The sequence below is a fragment of the Brachionichthys hirsutus genome, chromosome 10 (genome assembly GCF_040956055.1).
Source record: "Brachionichthys hirsutus isolate HB-005 chromosome 10, CSIRO-AGI_Bhir_v1, whole genome shotgun sequence".
Taxonomy (NCBI): Eukaryota; Metazoa; Chordata; class Actinopteri; order Lophiiformes; family Brachionichthyidae; genus Brachionichthys; species Brachionichthys hirsutus.
Window position 1 is genome coordinate 13,133,047 of NC_090906.1, and position 23,495 is coordinate 13,156,541.

The 23,495-nt window shown below is 53.2% G+C and overlaps 3 protein-coding genes across 3 annotated transcripts; 1 reads left to right on the top strand and 2 right to left on the bottom strand.

Moving 5' to 3' along the window:
• Nucleotides 1–7,662: 7,662 nt before the first annotated feature.
• Nucleotides 7,663–11,017, bottom strand: ruvbl2 (RuvB-like AAA ATPase 2). The gene is made up of 14 exons (XM_068744452.1): nt 10,979–11,017; nt 10,301–10,355; nt 10,126–10,181; nt 9,795–9,936; nt 9,581–9,710; nt 9,424–9,490; nt 9,202–9,308; nt 9,019–9,112; nt 8,733–8,951; nt 8,541–8,659; nt 8,350–8,469; nt 8,141–8,270; nt 7,938–8,052; nt 7,663–7,842 (listed from the first exon to the last, which is right to left on the bottom strand). The coding sequence occupies exons 2-14, from the start codon at nt 10,353–10,355 to the stop codon at nt 7,817–7,819; spliced, it is 1,380 nt and encodes a 459-aa protein (XP_068600553.1). The 5' UTR covers nt 10,979–11,017; the 3' UTR covers nt 7,663–7,816.
• A 1,617-nt stretch (nt 11,018–12,634) lies between these two features.
• Nucleotides 12,635–16,376, bottom strand: ftr83 (finTRIM family, member 83). The gene is made up of 7 exons (XM_068744144.1): nt 15,801–16,376; nt 15,448–15,543; nt 15,048–15,281; nt 14,823–14,982; nt 14,665–14,724; nt 14,179–14,247; nt 12,635–13,481 (listed from the first exon to the last, which is right to left on the bottom strand). The coding sequence occupies exons 1-7, from the start codon at nt 16,374–16,376 to the stop codon at nt 12,955–12,957; spliced, it is 1,722 nt and encodes a 573-aa protein (XP_068600245.1). The 3' UTR covers nt 12,635–12,954.
• A 2,709-nt stretch (nt 16,377–19,085) lies between these two features.
• ftr82 (finTRIM family, member 82) lies at nt 19,086–22,695 on the top strand. The gene is given in 8 exon segments (XM_068744145.1): nt 19,086–19,676; nt 20,881–20,976; nt 21,044–21,277; nt 21,352–21,511; nt 21,592–21,648; nt 21,747–21,815; nt 21,904–22,205; nt 22,207–22,695. Coding segments are annotated over 8 exon segments (1,734 nt in total). The 3' UTR covers nt 22,432–22,695.
• The last annotated feature ends 800 nt before the right edge of the window (nt 22,696–23,495 follow it).

Consider the following 23,495-nt stretch of genomic DNA (forward strand, 5'->3'; position numbering starts at 1 on the left):
GAATGTGTTGCGGCTTCGACGTGAAGGTTAGCATGTGGTAGGTGTTGCCCCGCCCTTATCGTCCGCCTGTCGGATCTATCGATCGATCTCGTAATCTGACGTCAGAGTGTCTGTCGCCAAACTCTTGGTGCATCACGAAGAAATAACTACAAACATGATGGATTACCCGTCAGGAGCCGCGCTGAAAGCTCTGCTAGTTCCTGCGCGCTGACGAATGGGAGGAAATCTGTCTAAAAATGTGTGGCATCCAAGGAAAGGTGCCCCGAGGGAGTCTCGAGCGTTCCCAGCCTGCAGCTGATTGGCTCCAGAATGCAACACAACCTGTATGGTCCTTTAGCCTTAGCAGGGCGGCATTAGCATGCGCCGCTAACGACAGGTGACATGAAAGACTCCCGCATGGCTACCGCGCACATCAGGCTCAGCGCCAGTTCAGCCCGAGGGCTTTGGCCGAACTCTGTCACACACGGCGGCTAAAGGCTAAAGCTAACGCTAACGCTGAAGCGTGTTCTCCCTGCTGTCAGAGGAGGCTAATCAGAGCGCTAGCACTTTGTGGCTGCAGCTGCTTTAGGTCAGAGGTGAGTAATCCCATGAAACGGTCGATTCCATTCCAAAGTGCACCAGCAGGGGGGGGGGGGGGCAATCCCGTGATTGATTAGCAGCATTTGTTCAAGAGGAACGCGCCGGCTGCAGAGTTTAGAGTCCGTACGTACGCGTGTACGGTATAAACATATGCATATATTTAACCAGCAAAATGTCGGCCATGTTGTCGTTCAACGGGGGATTCGTTTCGCTTTGGCGCCGGCGTCTTCTGAACGTAACGCCGTCTTGACGTGAGGAGCAGCTGCAGCTGATTTACAGGACTCTGAGGAGGTGTGGAAATGAAGACTTTAGAGAAGCACGACGGCTAAATGAGGATGAGGAGATCCAGTTAACGTCCCCCGAGCTGATCCGGAGGACGTTCCGAGAGATGGCGAAGCGCTACGCTCCTTTATCCAGCAGCAGAATTCCCACAATGCTACGGGAGGAAATTCACGCCGCGAGTCGAGCCGCCCGCCGTCCGAGCCGCGGCGGTTCAAAGTGTTTATGCAGCTGCAGGGAAATTCTCTCCGGCTTCATTCTCTTATTGTTCAGCAGAAGGTCCGGATTCTCGGTCAGAACCGAACGCTTCACCGTGAACACACACACACACACACACACACACACGCACACTCAGACAGCATCCTCTCCAGAATGCACTGCAGTAAGACTCCTAACCCGGTGAGGACAGGCTCTAACCCCCCCCCCCCCCCCCTCTCTCTGTTTCAGGTGATAAGAAAACCAGGAGCCAACCAAAATGATCAATCAAACTCAAAAGGGATGTCAACCCCCGCCCATCGCCGTCCTCCTCCCGTTCCTATTGGCTCCTGCCGCCCTTCCTGGAGGCTTTTCAGAACTGGAACAAAGGAGCGTCTTGCACCCCCCCCAAGCCCCTCCCACCCCTGATGCCATACTACTGAATACTGACCGTGAACTTGCCCTGTCTGTCTGCCTGTCTGTCTGTCTGCCTGTCTGTCTGCCTGTCTGTGTCTGTCTGTCTGTCTGTCTGTCTGTCTGCCTCTTCGGCGCCGCAGCATCGTTACATTCCCTTCAGACTTTGCACTGACCGCCGTTAACCCTGGTGATGTCATCACTGACCGCGTCTCCGCTGGCCGTTGATGAAGCTGTTTATATTCTCCGGACGGCAGAAGCTCCGCCTCTGTTGCTCCCAACCACATTTTCCGTAATTCATTCTGGCCGGAGCGCCGACGGTCCGCGGCCGTAAACAGACACAATTCATTTCATACGGGAAAAAGAATCCGGAACAAATATTCTCTTTTTCCACGACAAAAAAAAACGACAAGAAATGTCAGTTTTAACAGCTTCAAACAACAAGACGGTGTCGGCATGACGGATGCGGATCCGTCCACGTTCTGCTGACGCAGCCGTCGTTGACCCCGAGCCGAAAAGACCGGCCCTCCAAAGGTCAAAGGGTCAGCCTCAACAGCTGTTCCTTCAGAACCCATCCAGAAGCACGTTTTTATCTGTTAGCTTGTAGCTTTAGCTCATGATTTATCGCCAGGTTCCTCGTCGATCTCTTCCTCTCTGTTCCTCTTCTTTTCGGATGGCGTGATGTTGGATGTGAAACTGGAGGTCGGCGCCGCTTTGAAGCTGACACTGGACTCTACGTTTTCTCTTTTATAAAGTGCACGCTTGTCCCCGGCATGAAGTAAAAGCGACTCTTTTTTTGCGTCTCCACCGGAAGCAGCAGGAAAACCGACCCGTCTTTTTTATCCACTCTGCCTTGTCAGTGATCCGGGTTTCTCTCTGACGCTTGGTTCTGGACAAAGCGCCCACACAGAGATGGCGTCCCCTTTACTGATGGATTCCGACCCGGTCCGCACCGGTTACAATAACAGGCATTGTGAACAGAACCCCCCCCCCTTGAAAGTGTACATATCCCATTCCACGATGATTAGGACACAGACTGGAACGGGACATTCTTCAGCCCCGGGTTCCACAGATAAGCGAGGACCCCCCTTTCTGAAACCGGACCCGATTGTCCTGGATGCAGGAATCCCTTCCGAGCCTTCAGAAAGGCTCGATTTGATCCTCCTTGATGCAGATTTATTCGGAGTCGCAGCTCCTGGTTGACGGATGAGAACTTTTAGAATCAGTTCTGAGTACATTTACGGAACCCTTGCAGCCACCGAAGCGCCCAAAGGTGTTAAAAAGCCGTCCAAACGAGGGAAGAGACAAAAGGCACAAGGAGGATGGGTCGATGTCAGCGGATGAATGAAGGGAGGTGGTTCCGGTGGCGTGACCCAGTGGGGGCCGTGTGGGGGCCGCGTCCTCGTCGCCGCGTCGTTAGCTTTAGCGTGGAGCTCTCTGAATGTGATGCTGCCCAACCCGGCGTGTTTACACACCTACATCTTAATGAACTCAGCTTCTCCCTTTTGCCGGTTTGTCTTTTTAATATTACCAAATGAGGTGTTTTGTTTTTATATAACGACAGTAGAGAGAGAGACATATATATATATATAAAGCTATATCATGCAGCAACTTTAATATATTGTAAATGATGGCTTGGATGCAATGTATTTATTTGTTACCATAATGAAGAATGATCTATAAAGGGAAATGTCACGTTTGAACACACTACACGTTGTCGTAAGCCGTTTATTACATCACGTTTATTACATCACGTTTATTACATCGCGATTCATCCTGCTTTTCTTTTCTTCTTTTACTGTGATCACGAATCGGGCGTCTCACACAACGACGCGCCGGAACCGCCGTGGGATTGTTTGAACACGCCGCGGCGGCCTATTTTTGGAACTCTTTTTAAATGTTCTTTTTGTTGTTGTTGTTGTTCTTTAAACAGCTGATCTAAACATTTTGCACACTTAATGTTCAGGGATTTATTTGAACCATAGCCTCGCATCCACACGGCTTCACGCGACACGCCGTCGCCGTCCGCCGGCTGCGGCCGGACGGATCGTCAATCGAGTTTCGCTTTGCCAAAATGTAGTCGAGTTAGCAGCAAATCCTTTCGGAGTATACGTCCGTCGTATCACGTACTTGTACGCTAAATGATCACTGCAGTGATGTATTGAGAATGCGCTCTTTTCTTGTCGTACAAGAATCATGTATAAAGAAGCCTTTTTCTGATGTTGTGCAGAAAACAGAGGTTATTTTTTAGATTTTAGAGCAAGTCGACGTACGAGGAGAGGAAATCAAAGGATGCTATTCTAGAACCGAACTGTGACGCTCCCTGTGGAGGAGCTGATAGAAAATGTACATGGCTGTAAAATCAAATAAACGTATTTAATCACCTCACGGCCGCCTCGTCCGTTTGTCCGGACGTCCGTCACATCCGCGCGAAGCTCGCCGCCGCAATGACGCGTCCCAGTTCGCCGTCCCTGCAGTGGATGCATCATATTTACCTTCACTGGAAGGCGTTCAGCAGGAGCTACCAAACGGGGCGGCTAAAGGCTGCGCTGCACGAACAAAAGACGCTGCTGGCGAGGCCTTTAATTAGGCCGAGCTGCATCCGACGAGGCTGGATGGAGGAGGAGGAGGAGGAGGAGGAGGTGGAGGTCACGCGGGAGTCAGCGGAAGCTCAAAGAGGAGAAACCGCACCCGTTCCCACAGGCGGCGCAGCTCGTACCCCCAAAGTCAACACACCTCGTCACGCGGCAGGCAGGAAGCACTCGGGCGTCGACAGGAAAAGGGCGGCCATTCGAGAGGCCGCTGGAAAATTCCATTTGCACTTCGGACTCGCAGAAGGACGAACCTTGTGATGTCAGCTGTACTAAAAAGCTGCCGTTTCATGAATCTCATTAAAGTCCAAGCAAAAACTGGACGAGCAGCTCACCCCCCCCCCCTCCTGATTGGATCAGAAAGAGAACAAAAAGAAAACGATCAATGACCCAGAACAAAAAGTATGAAATCTTCTTGCGTGATCTTCCTCTATATAACCTTTGACCTTCACCCCTGGCCACTAGGGGGCCCCCGACCTCGCGTTACGCAGGGAGTGGTGTGCGTCGCGCGCGCTAATTGGTCAGCCTTATTGTAAGCAAACTAGCGTGGCAGCAAGGACGCGTGATACAAACAGCGGCCTGCGGGCGTCATGACGTCATCACGTCTCAGAGAATGAATCCGTCCGGTGCCGAAAAACGGAAGAAGAGAAGCAGGTAAATATTTACTGTTTGTCGCTGTGACGAGGCTGACAGAAGGTTCTTTGTGCGCATGCGCGGGTGTGAGCTTTGCAACCTGGACCGACTTGGTTTTTCATCCAACGCTATTTTGATGTGCGCGCTGCGCGTGTTTTCTCTGTTTGTGTTTGTTTTGTTGTGCGGTGATTGGAGCAGGTGTGCTAAGCACCTGCCGGGGGGGCGGGGTTATACTTTTCTCCCTTTCCGGCTGGTGTGTGTGCACGCGTGCGCGTGCGTGTGAGACCCCCTTCCGGGTAGCCGCTGCTCGCTTCCCATCCGGCCCGGGAGCAGCGGCTATTAGCCGGATTCCATGGTTCCAAACAGGGATGTGATGGAACCTGTCAGTGGGGTCGTGGGTTCTGTGGATTCCGTGGGTTCATGGGTTCTGTGGGGTCGTGGGTTCATGGGGTTGTGGGTTCTGTGGGTTCCGTTGGGTCATGGGTTCTGTGGGGTCGTGGGTTCCGTGGGGTGGTGGGTTCTGTGGGGTCGTGGGTTCATGGGTTCCGTTGGGTTATGGGTTCTGTGGGGTCGTGGGTTCATGGGTTCCGTTGGGTCATGGGTTCTGTGGGTTCATGGGTTCTGTGGGGTCGTGGGTTCCGTAGGGTCGTGGGTTCATGGGTTCCGTGGGGTCATGGGTTCTGTGGGTTCCGTGGGGTCATGGGTTCCGTTGGTTCATGGGTTCTGTGGGTTCCGTGGGGTCGTGGGTTCCGTGGGGTCGTGGGTTCTGTGGGGTCGTGGGTTCTGTGGGGTCGTGGGTTCATGGGTTCCATTGGGTCATGGGTTCTGGGGGGTCGTGGGTTCCGTGGGTTCTGTGGGGTCGTGGGTTCTGTGGGGTCGTGGGTTCATGGGTTCCATTGGGTCATGGGTTCTGGGGGGTCATGGGTTCCGTGGGTTCTGTAGGGTCGTGGGTTCATGGGTTCCGTAGGGTCGTGGGTTCCGTGGGGTCGTGGGTTCCGTAGGGTCGTGGGTTCATGGGGTCGTGGGTTCATGGGTTCCGTTGGGTCATGGGGTCGTGGGTTCTGTGGGGTCGTGGGTTCCGTGTCCTCCGTGTCCCGGGCGCAGCAAACTGTGACTTTCTTCCTGACTCAAACATGAGCTTCTGCTCGACTGGATGCTTCCGTTGCTGTTTTTAGCTGCATGCTGCTATATTTAGAATATTATTCCACGGATTCAAAAAAAAAAAACACGGGCTACACGCGCACGTTCACGCACCGCCGCGTCTGCGTTCATGCGTCTAACGCGTGGAGCGGAGGCGCGGAAGGAGCTTTATGAATGAATGGATGAGCGTCCGCCGCTGCGTGACTGGATGATGGCAGAGGAGGAAACCGTGCGTGGGCCTGGAACACGGAAACCCGCTTCGCTCGTTCGCGCGAAACAAGAGATCTCATCGGGTGTCTATCTGAAGAGACGAGACGTTGATTGGTCCCTCAGAAGGTCTTCGGAGCCTCGACTCTCCTGAGAGTGGTGGCGGCGGCGGCTGATGGCCCTGCTGAGACTTGCCGATGATAAAACGACTGGCTGGCTCATTGCTGATGAGAGGTGAAGTGTAGTCCCGTTGTAACCACGACGCCTTCAATGCCGGTCGGTTTCCTGAAATGACTTCACGTAGGATCTGATGTGAGCGCCGCGTTGTGCCGCTCGGCGCTGCGCTCAGACATCGAAGCGCGTTGGCGTCCGCCGCCGCGCGTGAAAGGTGCGTTTCCACTGGCCTCGTTTTCACCGCAGGGATTCCACGCCGCGCTCGTTCACATATGGCGGCGAGGGAACTTGGATGAAGAAGTATTTTCTCTTGGAAACCTTAGGAAATGGAATCCAAATCTCCGCTTCCGCCGCCGCCGCGGTCCGAATGTGGACCGAATGTGGACCGCGGTCCGAATGGACCGTCTGCTTCTGCTCGGGGCGCGAGGCATCGAGGCGGGACAACGGGAGTTTAACCCGACCCGACTTCCTGTTTATGGATGGAGGATTCTATTTATCAGCTGAAAATCAAACAAGGATTGAACGAGCCGCTGAAACATGAAGCATATCCGGAAACATCCTCCTGGAATCTTAGCCCATTCCTCATTTGCTACAAAAGGCCCGAGCCTCCAGAGCAATCCAGAACCCAGAGACATAGACGGGACTCGACCCCGGAACCTTCGTGCTCTGATGCAGCAGCGCTAACCACTACGCCACCATGCTGCCAACTGCTAAAACTCAGGGTAATTACATTGAGGCCGCTAATGCTAATGCTAATGCTGCCGTTACGTGACGAGGCGGTTCGTTTCGACGGCGATGGAATTGATTTTGATGCGGACGCAGCAGACGGAGTTCAAACTAAAAGCTTTATTAGTGTGAGGCCAGCTGACCTCTGACCCTCTGCTGAGTGGTGGGGGGAGGGGGAGGGGGTCCGCAGCTGATCTATGCTTTATCTCAACATCAGATTTATGACGTGTGGAAGTAAGAGTCGAGCGTGATGAGCCGTAACCCATCTCAGTGGGAGGCAGCAGCTTGGTTGGGGGGGGGGTGTTCCTGAAGACGTCTTAAAGACCTCTGGCTCCACCTTGTGGCGAAAAACTCAAACTTCAGTCTCAGAAAGACCGATTGTTGTTTTAATTGGGTGGATTTATTTTCCACTTTAATGTTTAAGGTAATATTCTTATGGCTGAATGCAAGAGTAACTAATCCATGAAAGTCTATTAACGCGAGTCGAAATGAATCGGATCCAAATGAGCGGGGGGGTCTGGATTATTTCTCCACACTTCCATCCCAACTGGACGGAGGGATTATCTTGTTGGATTCCGGTTTAATGAAAGAACCGTCGGGCTCTCCAATGAGCGCCTCGTCGGTCAAAAGTTACACTCGAGGTACGACGATCAAACGATTCCGACAGAATCCGTCGAAGTCGAGGCGGAGCGGCCAAAAAACACAAACGACGTCATAATGTGCTTCGAAAAGTCAGTTTAAACATTCCTCCAACAAGGCCCCAGGAACGAACAGAAGGAAACGCTGGGAAGAACAGCGAACAGACATCCGGAGGTCGAACCCCACTCCGGACCGACTCGCTCTCAGGACGCGGCACCAACGGGCGAGCGACGTAAAAACTACAGGGTGTCCATCGGCGTGGATTCTGAAACGAGAGCAGACGCAGCCTCAGGGCTCAGCATCAACGCGTGACCGGTGAAACGAGAGAGAGAGAGAGAGGGAGAGGAAGACCAAACTCACGCGTCTCATTAAAGAGGAAGGAGTCCTGACACTCCTTCATGTACTGGGAGGACCTGGCCTGGTCCAGGAACAGGGAGTAAACCCTTTTGATGTCCTCCACCTGGACCTCTGCACCCTGGAGAGGTCAGAACGAGCAAGTTGAGGTCGCGTTGGGCGTCGAACGAAAGCCGCCGCATTCACGCGCCCACGCTACGCTACGCTACCTTGCGTTTGCGACACGCCAGCCCGGCCGGGGTGATCAGCTGGATGGCGTAGCGCAGCGACGTCTCCGTGCCGATGCGGGTCAGGACGGTCAGCGCCTCGTCGCTCAGCTCGACGTCCTCCTCCTCACACCTGGAACGGAACCGGACCGCTCAGGGTGACTTCCCGAACGCCGGGAAGGAGCGGGAGGACGAGGAACGCCGACTCTCACCGGATCTTGAGGATCTGCCGCATCTCCTTTTCCGTGTACGGCGAGGTGACGATGATGAGGAGGCGGTCCAGCAGGTCCATGGGGATGCCGTGGGGGCTCTTATAATTTGTGCCACGGATTCTGAGAGACATGGAGGAACTATTCCATCTCTAGACTCCATTGTGACCCCCCCTGGGAAGCGCAGCGCTTACCGGGTGACGCCTCTGTTGGTGGCCATGATGAGCACCGGGGCGAGGTCGCTCTCCAGGGCGCGGTTCAGGTAGGAGAAGCATTCCATGTCCAGAATATGGACCTCGTCGATGAACAACACCTGGAAGCACAGGAGTTAAAACGACGGAGAGAGTCTGAGAGGACGACGGGCGGGCGCAGAGCGCGCACCGTACCCCGGGGATGATCTCCGCCTTGCCCTCTTCCCGCCACTCGCACACTTTGGAGTTGATCTGCTCCCGGACTTCCGATTTGATCTCCCCGGTGTCTCCGGAGAAGAGCGCCAGGAAGCCCTGCGTGCGGCTGTTGATGACGTCGATCTCGTGGAGGGACACCGTGTGGACCACCTCGTTCCTCTTCTGCAGCTCTCCCTCCGGACACTGGACGAACTGGGTCTGCGGGGACAACGCGCGTCTCACTCGGGCCGCAGAGCGGCGCCGGCGGCGGGAAGGCGTGCGCTACCTGGGCCCCCATGGCGTCGTAGTCCCTCGCCCTGGTGAAGGAGCGCCCCAGCTTGCTGATCTTCCCCGTGGCTTTGTCGATGTTGATGACGTCCCTGAGAGGGACGCGGGGGGGGGGAGGTACAGATCACGCTCGTCCGACGGGCCCGACCGGGCGACGCCAACGACCTGCAGGGGGACTCACCCGGCTTGGACCTTCTCCTTGCTCAGACTGTCGATCATCTTGTTGCCCAGGTCGTACACCGTCTCCATCTCGGTGGTTTTCAGAGTCAGCTTTCCCACCTTGGCTCCCTGAGACACGGAATGTCTTAGACGGGACTCGAGCTCAGACCACGCCTCTGAAGCAGGGCCCCCCCCGGCCCGGCACCGGGACCGGCCCGTGGGGGTGAGTGCGCGTCTCGCCTACCGTTCCAGTGGCCGGGCGATCGATCTGGATTTCCACCACCTCCCCTACGATGATCTCCGCCTCTTCCCTGCCAAAGGAAGCCACGATGGGGTTCAGTCCCTCTGAAGGGTGCGAGCGGGAGAACCGCCCGGACCGCTCGGGTTCCTCGCTCACTCACTTGATCCTCACTCCGATGGCTTTTCTGAAGGCCTGGCTCAGCGCCTCCGTCTTGCTCATCTCCAGGGAGAAGATCTCACTGGCGGCCAGCGCTGTGAAGGGCGTGTCGGGGCCGAGGGCCTGAGCAATGCCTGCGTACAGAGCGAACCTTAACAGCTGGGGGGGGGGGGCTGCGACTCGGTGGAGGGGGGCGACTGCGTCCTGGAAGGCCTCACCCATAGCGATGGCCGTCTTCCCCGTGCCGGGCTGGCCAGCGATCAGCACGGCCCGGCCGGCGATGTGGCCGTCTTTGATCATCTCCACAACGACCCCCGCTGCCCGGCGGGACGCCAGCTGGCCGACCAACCCCTGGGACACCTGCAGGGGGGGGGGGGGGGCAGCTGATGTCTTTGAAACCAAACTCGTATGAATGCGTGAGAGTTCGCACAGGCGATGATTAAAGATGGCGGCGCGGCCGCTTTCTTTCTGAGACGGGTAATCCTGATCGAGTTACGCACAAACCCGTTTCTACGCCGCTAGCGGCGCGACATAAACACTCGACCGTACCTGCCGTGGCTGCAGAGCATCGTCCAATCCGAGGCCGCGGATGTGAGAGTGAGCTCCTAAACGCAGGACGGAAAGCAGCCGGTCAGAAAGCAGCCGGTCAGAGAGCAGCCGGTCAGAAAGCACCGAGCGATCGTTAACGTCGCCACATTCCAGGAGCGAAGGAGGAATGTTTTACCGATTCTCTCGATCCGCGTGATGTCACGAACCTCCGGGACTTTCGTCGTCGCCATCTGTAAAATGAAACTCGTAAAGAAACAAGAAACGAGCTCGGCGTGATTAAGGCTGGCGGAATCAGCCGCCGAATGGATAAACGAATAAACATGATTTAATTCCTCACCTCTAAGTTTTTTACTCGTTAAATTAGAAACTAGTGATATTTCCCCTCAGATTTCGTCGCTAATATTTAATTAAGCAGGCTACGTAACACAAGTTTCACGTAAAGACGCTTATTCGAGCCGGGCTGTTGTCATAGTGACCGCAGCAACACATGCCCCAAACGAGAAACCTCAAAAACGTTAGCCACAAGGTCGCGGTTGTAAGTTCGACATATTTATCTCCTTCAAAATAAGAACAAAAAACCACCCCAGGGCTGTTAGAATCTAGATTCAGATCATATTTAGCTTTTGTATGTTTTCCTCACGATAACGTTAGCATAGCAACAGGTAAGCTAACGATAGCGTTCGGTATATTAGCAAACTAGCTAGCTCCATTCATCGGTTTCCCGTCTTCATTAGCTTGCTGTTCCAAAAGGAAATGCCAAGGATTTAAATGGTGATAAATATATTACTGCTTCCGGTGTAACGGACTGAGGGATAAAGTATTTATTACCTTAATGCATTGAGGCTAAACTCACCTGTGCAACCACACTTGCGAAAATGTGAGAAAGCGCTTCTTTCTGTGGGTGCGCTGAGTAAATGCGTCCGGAGAGAAACACGTATTTTTGGATATATTACCCCGCCTTCCCACAAAACGCCGTCAGAGATGACAAAAATTTAAAAAACAGCATTAAGCTAGCACTCAAATAACACATGTATTAAATTAAAAGTATATTCTAAAAAGTAAATTCTGTTTTATGTACTATCGAGTCTTTTTTTATTTTACATGCAGGAAGTGTATAAAAGTAAACTTCCGTGTTACTCCTGGTGGGGAACGAGGCCATGTTCGGTTTAATTTTATTCTCATAGAGCAGGATTTTTAAAATAAAATAAAATAAACATAGCATTTCTCCAGAGTCTGTAACATACTATGGTTATAAGTATCTAAAGCCCGCTGTGAATGGTGGCAGGTGCATATTTCTCCACTAGAGGTCGCAAGGGGTTCGAATTTATTTTCTCAACTGCAACAGCCAAAGATGACAAATGATTGCACAATGTCAGTCAAGAAGTTTTTTAATGGATGACATCTCTTTACAATATTTAGCGCCTTCCCTCAGTTTGATCATGTCTTTGCACTCTGGGGGGGAGGGGGGGGGGGGGGGGGGGGGTTGATGTGGCAAACATATCAAAAACAAAAATGCAATATCGCTGCTCGACTGCTGACCGTAACCTTGAGGATTTGGGATTATTTCTTCATATCCTCTCTGCTGTGTCTTCAACCTTTTCCCTTCAGGTTGCAGTTTTAGAATTCCACAATCTAATCTCACATTATGTATCAAATCAAAGGAGAACTGAAAGTCACAGAAGAAAAGACAAACTGTTACGGTGGTAGTCTTGATGTTCCCAGCGTTGCCTCTTGTTTGGTCTTCTGTCCATTTGTGGAATTAATGTCAAGTTAAGGTCTGAAGTCCGGCTGAGAGAAAACAATGACAGTCGACTTTCTTCTGCTATAAAGAAGAAGTCAGACATTTTTACAGCTGCTGTTATGAAGAGAACGCGGATGTGTCGCACGATGAGCCAGTCTTTAATGTTTAACTCGGTGCTGCAGCTCTGAATTTACTGCAAACGACTGAAACTTCAGCTCGATGAGGTTCAGCCACCTGCGACCTCAGGAGGCTCTCAGGCGCGCCTCACCTACGCCTGGTTAATTCCTCTCAGCCCAACCCCACAAAATCATTCCTTTTATTTGCATCGCACACAACTTTCACCTCGTCCGTCCGTCTGTACGCATTTTTTGTGTCAAGCATAATTTAATCTGTATTTTATGTTCTTTTTCGGAATATTTTCTAATCTATCTCTCTCTCTGACAAATTGTGCAAGCATATTGCAGCAATTTCAAAAGTATCTTTTGTTAATTAGAAATTATTATAATTTTGAATATTTTGTATTTCCATAGAAACAATGTGGCGTTTATCCGAATCAAGGGAGAGGAATTTTAATTTCCACAAATGAATTATGCGTTGTTCCCTTACTTTTACTTATAATTTATGTATTATGATAATTGTAAGGTTTATTTCTAGCTGGAAACACTTGTATTCCTGTCATCCCATGATAACTTTTAATGGTCTTTATTTTAGAGACTGAAAAATAAAATACCACAAAATAAAATGCAATAAAATCACAGAAAATCCTTGTAAAATATTTATTGATCAATCTGTGTTAATCACTGGAGTGGCATTTTTAAATCAAGTAGATTCATCTTTTTTTTTCATGGTAATTTAATTAGTCATTCATTTTTTTAAACTTACATTGCATATTGATTTTAAAATATTCACAGCCATTAAAAATCTGATTCTCCCTGTTACATACATTGCACACGATCAAAAACACAAACCCCATAGAAGTCAGTCCAATCTTTTTTGATTGTAACATCATCAGAAAACCGAATGTTTTGTTCTGTAAAGCCCAAACTGAATCTTCGTTGTACATTTATCACAGAGTGCGTCGTGATTTATCACAGCTGGACGATTGTGACGGCTGAGTCGTAGTAAACCCAGAAGCACGGATAGACGGCTTCGCTGAAGGAGGCCTTGAAGCGGTGGATGAGGGACATGGTGTCTCCTACGGTGTAGAAAGACAGCGTCCCCCCAACAAAATCCAGGAACACCCCGATGCGAGAGGCGTAGATGCCGTCGTAGTCTTGCTGGGCTTTGTAGTGGCGGGCTGAGAAGCCGGAATCGGCGCAGAAGAGACTCCAAGACTTGCGGTTGGAGCCGATGCGGCAGTCGTCTCCGTAACCCGTCCTCTTGATGCCTGCGTAGGTGACTCCGATGGCGGCTCCCTCCCCGCTCCAGTCCACCTCCCAGTAGTAGGCCCCTCCAGAGAGCGCTTCCACACATAGGACCTGGGGCAGGGAGTCGAACCTGGCAGAGCTATCGCTGTAGGACTGGGGGTCTTTCCTGAGGGCGGCTTTCCTGTTTCCCCGAGACAAGTGGATCAGTCTGTAAGCTGTCCTCTGGTCCAGAGTGAGCTGGCAGGCATCTAGGACGATCAACGGAACGGGACATTCAGGAGAAGGCTCGGTTTACTCAAACTGCGCGGGTGCAAAGGAAGAGGAAGAGGAAGAGGAAGGAAAAGGAGGAAGAACGATTTGGAAAATGTACCCGTCACCGGTGCGCCACCATTTTTTTTTAGCAATAGCAGGTAAAAGCAGCAGACCCAGCAGAATTAGCCCAGGCGTTAGATGTCACCTGCCTGCTATTTGCCTCCCCTTCGGCAGGTCACAGTTGGTGAGACACCCGGGGCCTCGGCTAGATCTGGCCAGCCTATCGTCTGGAATGCCAGAGGTATCGACACCGTTTGTGAGTTTTAAACCCAAACAGAAGTTTGTCTAACAGAGAGCATCTTTACTAGCAACCGCGAGGCGGATCCCGCGACTTACGGACCCCTCCTTCGGAGAAAGACTCGCCTCACTCAAATCATTGCCTTCAAATAGCTTCGACTAAATCAATGAGTTTTGTGCCGGCCAATGTGCCGCGATGAGTCGATCCCAGTCTCTGTCCGCACCGTGGGGAAGACCGTTTGCACTCTGATCAGATCGAGAATTCGGCCGCGGGGTCTGACAGAGACCTCCGTCAGCGTCTCATCAGCTTCATGCACGAAGACGAGCAAGGAGAAGCAGCGACCTGCGTCAGAGCGGGGAGACGAGAAAGCGCTATCCTGAGACGCACACACTCACATCTCAAGAATTCGTCCGGGTGCCGAGGTTCCTGAACCGGGACAGACTTGTACAGGGGAGCTTCATCAGCTGTGGGGAGGAAATATGTCAGACAATAGTGAAAATGGTTCTGCAAGGTCGTCTGGGTCGCTGCAGGGTCGTCCGGGTCGCTGCAGGGTCGTCCGGGTCGTTGCAGGGTCGTCCGGGTCGCTGCAGGGTCGTCTGGGTTGCTGCAGGGTCACTGCAGGGTCGTCTGGGTCACTGCAGGGTCGTCTGGGTCGCTGCAGGGTCGTCTGGGTCGCTGCAGGGTCGTCCGGGTCGCTGCAGGGTCATCTGGGTCGCTACAGGCTCGTCTGGGTCGCTGCAGGGTCACTGCAGGGTCGTCTGGGTCGCTGCAGGGTCATCTGGGTCGCTACAGGCTCGTCTGGGTCGCTGCAGGGTCACTGCAGGGTCGTCTGGGTCGCTGCAGGGTCGTCTGCGCCGTTCTTTGCTTGCTTTCTGACTCACCTTTCATCGACTGTCTTTTCTTCTTGGATTCATCCAGTTGGCAGAAGGTCATCTTGTTAACTGCAAACACACGAGACGAGTGGGTTCTAGCCCGGCGCACACGGCGATGCCGCAGGGCCGCAGGTGCGGGAGACTCTTCCACCCGGTAGTTCTCTCACCTGTCTTCGCCACCTTCACCAGTTCGTCGTTGCTGAATTCATTCAGGTGCTGCTTCATCTCGGAGATGGCCTTGGTGACCGGCCCGAAGCTGAAGTAAGGGTTGACGCTGACGGTGGGCAGATCCTCGGCCTCGGTCTGGGCGGTCAGCGTGTGGTAGGTCTAACGGGGAGAGAGCAGCGCCGGTGACGGGAGGTTCCCGGCCGGTTTCAGGGCCGTCCGTTTACCTGGATGAAGTGGATGTGGTCCTCGGTGCGGGACAGCTGCGTGATCTCGCCGTCTCTCCTCTTCAGATCGGCGATCTCGTGGGTCAGGCGCTCCACGTGTCCCTCGGCGTTGCTGAGGGCCGATTTCTTGTTGGAGGAGATGAGCTTGGCCATCTCTTGCTGCATCCTCTCGATGGCCCGGATCATGTCGCTGAACGTCTTCTCGCATTCCTGAAATGCTCTCTGGGCCGAGTTCTACAAAGGAAATATCAATTGAATGCCGTCATCATCGTCATCATCAGCAGCACACGGAAAGAAGCCGTCATTGCTCTTCCAGGAAGGAATGTGTTCCTGATTGGTTCCTCCGGTTCTGAGCGGTCCGTCGGGTTCTCTCTCTCTGACGGGTGACGATGGAACAAACCTTGAGCGCATCCACCGCTTGCTTCAGTTCCTCCATCTGCTTGAGCCGGTCATGAATCTTCTCCTGGATCTCTGCCTGGGTGGAGCCCAACCGTTGCTACGGGAACACCACAGACTGCGTCAGCGACGGCGTTTTTACGGCATGTCAACGTCTCGAGGTTTGTGTGTTTGAGACGTCTTTGGATCTCAGACTAGACTTTAACCGGCGCGCTCGCTGCAGCAGCAGCAGCCATGTCCTACAGAACGCCGGAGGCCTTGTGAAACGGGCGTGTCCAGCCCATCCTAAGCCACGCCCTCATCGCTACCCTCTGTCACCGCTGAGCGGAACACGGACGTGGTGAAAGTCTCGCCTACCTGCTCGTCCGCCCGCTCCTGCTCGGCGGACACCATGTCGTGCCCTTTGTGCTCTTTCACCGTGCACAGCACGCAGATGCACATCTGGTCGGTCCGACAGAACAGCTCCAGGCCCTTCTGGTGCTGGGGGCAGATCTGCCGGTCCAGGTGGCCGATTTCATCCACCAGCTTGTGCCTCTTGAAAGTGGCCGACTCGTAGTGGGGCTTGACGTGCTTGTCGCAGTACGACGCCAGACACATCAGGCAGGACTTGACGGCTTTGCGCCTCTTGCCGACGCAGATGTCGCACCCCACGTCCTGGGGTCCCGCGTAGTTGTAGTCGGGCGACGGAGGCGGAGGCGGGAAGGACTCGCTGTTGCGTTGCAGCGTGGAGTGCCGAGAGCTTCCTAAGCGCCTCGGGGTGGGCCTCTTGTTGTAGGTGACCCTGCATTGGGGGCAGAGGTACGTGCCAGTGTGGTCCGCGTGGTCCCAGTAAGTCTTCAGGCAGATGGAGCAGAATCCGTGGCCGCATGGGATGGACACGGGTTCCCTGAGGTACTCCTTGCAGAGGTAACAGTTGTCTTGATCGGACGACATGGAGACGGGAAGGACGCTGGTGCTGCGGAGATTCTGTGAAGGCAAGTCAGTGGCTTCTGTCGGCACGGTGGCAAAGTGATCCCACAGGCGCCGCGAGCACCGGCTATATAGCGTAAACAGAGAGGGAGGCCAAACTGGTTGAGCCGAAACCAGTAAAACAAGGGCGGGGCAAGAATGGAACAAAGTGCGTGCCTCCATCAGTTGCAGGATCTAATCAGCAGGCATTAAATGTGTGCTCATAAGGTTGGGCCTTGGCTGCTTCTTTATTATGCCACATTGGTGCCATAAAGCGGGACAGTGTGGTGTCATGTAGGGAGGCCTCGGGGACAGAGTGGGAGGAGTCTGGTTTAGTCTTGTTAGTGGTGTTTGCATGTTCAAAAAGAGATCCATAATGATGAGTCCAATGTCCGGAAGTCACGGGCATGGCCCGCCCTATCTCGATTGCGTGGAGGCAGGTCGCTTTATTTGGGCATGTTGTGATACCCAAACGGTGCTGACCGATCGGATGAAATGGTAGCTTTCCTTTGTTCTGCTCCTCTTGAGCCGCCGATCTTAACCTGCACGCCAGTTAATCATCAACTCTTCTTTGCGCTATTTGCATTGCCGCGGACTTCCTGCGGGCCTCGACAGAACTTTACAAGTGCGTCGTTTTATTCGTAGCGTGAAAAGCGTTGTCCTTGAAACCAACGAAACGACAAGAATGTTTCCCCGCCTGCATTTCGTCTGACGGGAGGACACGCCTCCTGGCCAAGGTGGAGTTTCGAGGCTGTTGAAATGGAGATAGGAATGCGGCTACACTCGATGGCTCAGATAACAGGAGGGCCGAGAAAGCTTGCTGAAAAGGTTCCATTGTGTCGGAGCCAGCATGGCCACAGCTGAGTGCCAGGCGCCGTCGACAACGGTAGCTACCGCTGACATGCAGGACGAAAGGAAGCCTCTTATTTCAAAAAATGTCCCGCTGGCAGGGGGCCGGACTCCCACCCAGGAACAAACAAACATGGCTGCACGTTCCTTTCTGGTAAATTTACTTTAAGATAATCAACCTCGACTGACCTCAAATCCCCAAATCAAGGTGATTTTGCCAGAAGGAGTTCGATCATAATGTATATGCTGGCATTCTTATTCACGGTGTTAAATATATAAAGTCTCCTGACAATGACAAATGACATCAATATGAGCTGAAATGAAATAAATCTAAATTTTAAAAATGTATATTTTGAAAGTTTAAAATTGGGAATTTAAAACAGCGCTTAGTCTTCAGTTGCTCTCGGGTTCATTACGAGTCTGAGATCATTGTCACAGCGGAGAAACACAAGAATGTTAAAATCAAATTCAAACTGGCGTTTCCCTTTCTGCAGCAAAAACAAAACGCAAACGTCATTTCCCCTGAATTACGAAGATACTCTCATTCCAGCTCTGATAATTACACTCCTCCTGGGGGAGGTTGCCATGGCAACAGTGATGCTGACTTGCAGTGTGCGTTTCCCGCCTTGCACTTTGACCTGTCTTCCTGTTTTAAGTGGACTGAGTCCTCGCTGCTTTTGATCCGAGGGGTTTGTCTTTATGCTTGTCGTCACATGACCGTTTTCCTGCGCCGTCCCGACCTAAGAGAAATATATTTCCTTCGACTTGGGACCTCTGAAATAAGTCCAGGCTTTATTCAAAGTGCTGTGCCCCCCCACGCTAGGAGCGCTCCCTATCACTGTAGAGGAAGGAAGGAAAAACAGGCTTATCGGAAACCTGACCGAACCCGGCGAGGTGAAACCGCCAAGTCCACGAAGCAATGCGAGGCGCGAGTGGGAGGTGGCGCCACTGAGCCACTCAGGTGCAGCTCTTACTGTTTCGCTGCAGCACCATGCATCGTCTATAAAATACCGAGAACCCAGGCTTTATTCTCTCTGGGCCAGCCCTAATTGAAATGTAAATGTGAGCCAGAGAGGAATAAAGCTCCTCTGGAGGGGGGGGGGGGGGTTGGGAAGAAGTGATGCAACACAACGAGAGGTAAAGCTACACATGCACACAACTACGTAAGGTATGTGCACGTGCACCTGGGCGTGTGCTTCCGTTTGTTGTCTCGCACGCGGTTCTAAATGCGGCCCGACCGGTCAGACTGGACCAGACGCCGCAGGCCAGAACTCTTGCTGCAGATAAAAAGTTCAACGACGCTGAAACGCTGCTGGAGCTGCTGTTTGTTTATCGGGTGGTCCCTGAAATTCCTGCAGCTCTTTGGGCTGCATTGATGTTTGTCCCACCATAACCGGTTTAAGACAATGGCGATTCTGTCCCACAACAATAGGTGGAAGTGCAGCTGACGATCCGGTCCCAGGAGGGCCACGCGAGAAATGTGAGAATAAAGGAAGCGGTGAGGAAAGTGGAAGCGATTTCTGGCACGCCAGTTATCACTTCTTTTGATTTTTCTCCTCGTCATTCATTCCCTTCCCCCCCCCCCCCCCCCTCTCTCCTTCCTCGACTGTCCACCCGCCCTCTCTCTGTCCGTCTCTGCCTTCACTCGCTCAACCTGCTTATCTGAACTGGGCAGGGCTCCACACACTCACAGCCCAGGGGGAGGATCGTTCTGCTTTCAATCAATAACCTCAGGAACTCTGAAATACCAGTAAGTCCAGTCCGCGGCAGGCTGTGCCACAGCGGCGAGGGCGGGCTCCCAGGCACATTCGACGCAGGCTTTTGGACCTGTCGCTGTTCATCGCGATGGCTGATCACACTTCCCCAGACTACTTCAGCTGCTCGCTGTGCGTGAGCCTCCTCAGGGACCCGGTGGCCATCCCCTGCGGCCACAGCTTCTGCATGAACTGCATCAGCGGCTACTGGAACGAGGCCGACTACACCGGAATCTACATTTGCCCGCAGTGTAAGATCACCTTCACGCAGAGGCCCGTGCTGCGGCCCAACGCCACCCTGAGCATGGTGGCTGAGAAGATCAAAAAGAGCGGCCTGAACCTGAACTCCAACACGTCCCCGGGGAACGTCTACGCCGGTCCCAGCGACGTGCCCTGCGACTTCTGCTCCGGGAAGAAGCTCAAGGCCGTGAAGTCCTGCCTCAACTGTCTGGCGTCCTACTGCGAGAAGCACCTGAAGCCCCACTACGAATCGGCCACGTTCAAAAGGCACAAGCTGGTGGACGAGCTGGGGAACCTGGACAGGAAGATCTGCCCGCAGCACCAGAAGTCCCTGGAGCTCTTCTGTCGGACAGACCAGATGTGCATCTGCGCCCTCTGCACCGTCAGCGAGCACCGGGGGCACGACATCGTCTCCGCCGAGGCGGAGCGGAGCGAGAAGCAGGTGAGGATCCGTTTAAGGTATGTGAGAGTTACGGTTCGCCTGTTGGGAGGCGTTACGAGATTCCGGCTTCGGAGAATCCGCTCCGTGGTTTACCTGGGATATTTGTCCCAGACGGGCAAACCTCTGAAGGTGGGCGTATCCCACACACGGAAGAAAAACATTCTCGTGGGAGTGAAACTAAGCAGGTCGGGGGGGGGGTCGCCCCCCCCCCCCCCCAACTCCTGGCCTTGTGCTGCAGCTAGTGGTTGTACTTTGACCCATTTCATCAACGCTGTCGGAACTGGGAGCGACTCGCCGCCAAAACAAATCCAGCTCTCTGATTAGCTGCGCCGAGGCCAAGGGGTGAGTGGGGCGGTGGGAGTGTCGTATCACTCCCCCCCCCCCCACACACACACTCTTTTCGTGTTGCATCTGTGGGATAGACACACAGAAACTTCCTTCTGCTGTGTCGGTTCCCACCTGTGGGAGTGGGTCGGTGGCGATGCTGGAATGCAGGGGGGTCAAGGCCTTGGCCTCCTGAGTCAGCCAATCGCAGCGTCGTAACCACGGCGATGACGCACACCTGCCGAGCGGAGAGGAGCGTCAGCAGGTGATGTCAGAGCCATCAAAGGGAGGCGCGATGGTTTTTAATCTCGGAATGTTGGAACGGCAGGAAGGAGGCTTCATGCGTGTCGGGATAATCGTTCTCCCGGCTGGTTTCTCTCATCCGAGGGTTTCCAACCTGAACCCCCCCCCCCCTCATGCCCCCCCAGATTCCCCACATTCCTCAAGCTTATCTTGAAGAATGGGTCGGGGGGCTTGAGTAAAAGCAGAATTGGAAGCCTTCTCTTCTCCGTGTCGGGACTTTGTTCACCGTGAAACATCTCTTTAAAAACTCAGCCAGAGGTGGATTCACATTCCTGACATGGCCAGAATACCATTACGGACCCCCCCTCCCCCCACCACCAGCACCCCTTCTCTGCCCCCCCTGAGATGAAAGCCGGCGGGATTAAGATATTTATTAGACATCCCGAGGGTCCTCCCAAAACATTCCGTGATGAGGAAGAATGTTTTTGCTGAGACGACACATTTACGGTTTTATATCTCGTGTGAAACTAAATATAATCCCATAATAAGCCGGCGGAGGGCGGCGCAGCCGGCCAGCTGGGGGGTGGATGCCTCCGAGTGAAACTGACGGCGGTGCAATGCGCCCCTCTTCCTGCAGAAACTCTTGGGAGTCTCTCAAGCTGAGATCAGACAGAAGTACCAGGAGCGGGTGAAGGAGCTGGAGGAGCTGAAGACGGCGGTCGATTCCCTGAAGGTTAGTCGACGCCCACAAATATCATGCGGTGTGAGGCCGACACCTTAAAGCCGCTGCGTCCGCTCAGAACTCGGCCCAGAGAGCCATGGTGGAGAGCCAGAAGATGTTCGAGGACATGATCCGCTCCATCGAGAGGATGAGGTCGGAGGTCAGCAAGCTGATCGGCATCAACGAAAAGGCCGCCTTCAACCAGGCGGAGGCTTTGATCGAGCGCCTGGAACAAGAGATCGACGAGCTGAAGAAGAAGGAGTCGGGCCTGAAGCAGCTGCACGGCACCGAGGACCACATCCACTTCCTACAGGTGCTCAAAGCCGCCCGGAAGTGGGCCGAGCGGCGGCTCACCCTCGTTACGATGCGCTTCCTTCATCCCACCAGAACTTCAACTACCTCTGCACCCCCACGGACGACGGCTTCATTCCCAGGGTCACCGTGAACCCCGACTTCTCCTTCGCCGCCGTCAGGAAAGCCGTGGCCGAGATCAAGGAGCATCTCGAGGAGTTCGGCAGAGAGGAGCTCCTCAAGATCTCCAAGTCAGGTCTGGAACGCCGAACCTTCCCGGGCGACGGGCCAGCGGGAGCAGACGAAGCCGATTGTGTGACTGTGCGTGTGTTGCAGTGAACGAGGTCCCGGTGTACACCACGGAAAGCCGGACGCTGGACAGGAGGAGCAGAGGTGACGACGACGACGATGCGGCCATCCAGATCTGTCTCGTATTCACCGACTTGATTGAAATAAGGAAGTCGTGTCTTGACCTGCCGGTGTTTCCTCAGGCGCAGGGAGGGAAGTGACCGTCGACAACAGCCCCGCAGAGCCCAGGAGCCGAGCGGATTTCGGGAAATGTAAGTATCTGGTGCGTCGACGTGAAACATGGCGAGCGTTCTGGCTGGCGGGATAAACGATTGCCCCCCCCCCCCCCCCGCGCGTTAGATTTCTGCCACCTGAAACTGGACCCGAGCACCGCCTACAAGGAGCTGTACATCTCCGAGAGCAGCAGGAAAGTCGTCCGGACCAGGGACCTGCAGCCCTACGGGGACAACGCGGAGCGGTTCGACAGCTTCGCCCAGGTGCTGTGCCGGGAGTCGCTGTCCGGAGGCCGCTTCTACTGGGAGATCGAGTGGAGCGGGGAGTTCTCCGTCGGCGTGGCCTACAGGGGCATCAGCCGGAAGGGCAAAGGCTCGCTGTGCCTGCTGGGGTACAACGACAAATCCTGGAGCCTCCTCTGCTCCGACACCGGCTACCGGCTACTCTGCCTGGCACGACAGAGTGGACACGGCCATCAAGGCCCCCCACTCCCCCAGGATCGGCGTCTACCTGGACCACACCGCAGGTGCGCTGGCGTTTTACGCCATAGGCAACAGCATGAGCCTCCTGCACAGGTTCGAGACCTCGTTCGTCGAGCCGGTCTATCCGGGCTTCGGGGTCGGAACCTCGGTCAAGATCTGCAATCTCAAATGAGCTCGGGTGTTTTGAGTTCTCTTCCGGAATCCTGAAAATATCTTCAATGTTTAGAAAAATCTACTCTCTTGCTTCTGGAGTAGACTTTTCTTTTTTTTACAACTAAACCAAATCGCACGGGGGGTGTACTGCTTTATATTTTCCCCAAATACGTAACCCTACATGTAACATGTATGTTTGTTTTTTTGCTTTTTGTTGTACTGACAGATCACATTTTTCATGGTATAGAAGAGATTCCTAATTGCTACATAATCCCACAATATAAGAAGTGTTATCTGTTGTAGCATCTGATGCTAACTGCCGGGTGACAGTGGAACATGTGAGGATGCCGTGACGGTGGGTGTGAACATGCTAAAAGTTCACGCATTCCCTGTCAGGTTTGTCTCCTCCTGAAGGGCGTGACGTCTTTCACAAGTCCACAAGCCCGAGATAATCCCGGAGACATTTGATGATAGGTCATGATATTAATGGACAAGGCTTTTGTTTCCGTTACTTTTGGAAACGCATTGCTCTTCTCTGACTCGCGTGAGGAACCATTCAAGTTCACGTTGGTGCTTTAACAGGTATTGATTTCAACACACGCAGGACATTTCAGTTTGTCATGTTCTGATATTATATATTACTGATACTATCAGTTTGCTGAGTCTTTACATTTTTTTATTTTCACTTGAACTAACACTTATTTAATGTTATGTGTACTTAGTTAATGGACAGATTATAACTGACATCAAGAAAAGACTTGTTTTGTAGCAAAATCATTCATGGCTAGTTCTAAATAAAGAGCTAAATGAAATGGTTGATTTGTTTTTGAGTTTGTCCATTTCTGTATAAAATCTTAAGGCCCAAATTCTTTCTTTCATTGGCTAATGTAGCAATGTGAGAACCGGAGGGTCGCCGGTTCAAGCACAATATGCTCGATTTTTCTGAGCAAATAACATCTATTCTCTTTTTGTGCTTTTATGATAAACTTTAAATTTATACTTCATGGGCGGAAGGATCTGAACTTCTGATTTTTGGATGCAACTGCTCCCCCTGCTGGTTAGATGCAGGGACTGAAATGAATA

Excerpts from the sequence above, each read along its gene's own strand:
- ruvbl2 (XM_068744452.1), bottom strand. The coding sequence starts at position 10,355 with ATGGCGACGACGAAAGTCCCGGAGGTTCGTGACATCACGCGGATCGAG. Across the intron at positions 9,711-9,794 it reads GAAGACGGCCATCGCTATGG|GCATTGCTCAGGCCCTCGGC; the intron begins GTGAGGCCTTCC and ends CTCTGTACGCAG. Across the intron at positions 8,271-8,349 it reads CGGCAGATCCTCAAGATCCG|GTGTGAGGAGGAGGACGTCG; the intron begins GTGAGAGTCGGC and ends GTTCCGTTCCAG.
- ftr83 (XM_068744144.1), bottom strand. The coding sequence starts at position 16,376 with ATGTCGTCCGATCAAGACAACTGTTACCTCTGCAAGGAGTACCTCAGG. Across the intron at positions 14,725-14,822 it reads GGTGAAGGTGGCGAAGACAG|TTAACAAGATGACCTTCTGC; the intron begins GTGAGAGAACTA and ends GTGTGTTTGCAG. Across the intron at positions 14,248-14,664 it reads GAAAAGACAGTCGATGAAAG|CTGATGAAGCTCCCCTGTAC; the intron begins GTGAGTCAGAAA and ends TCCTCCCCACAG.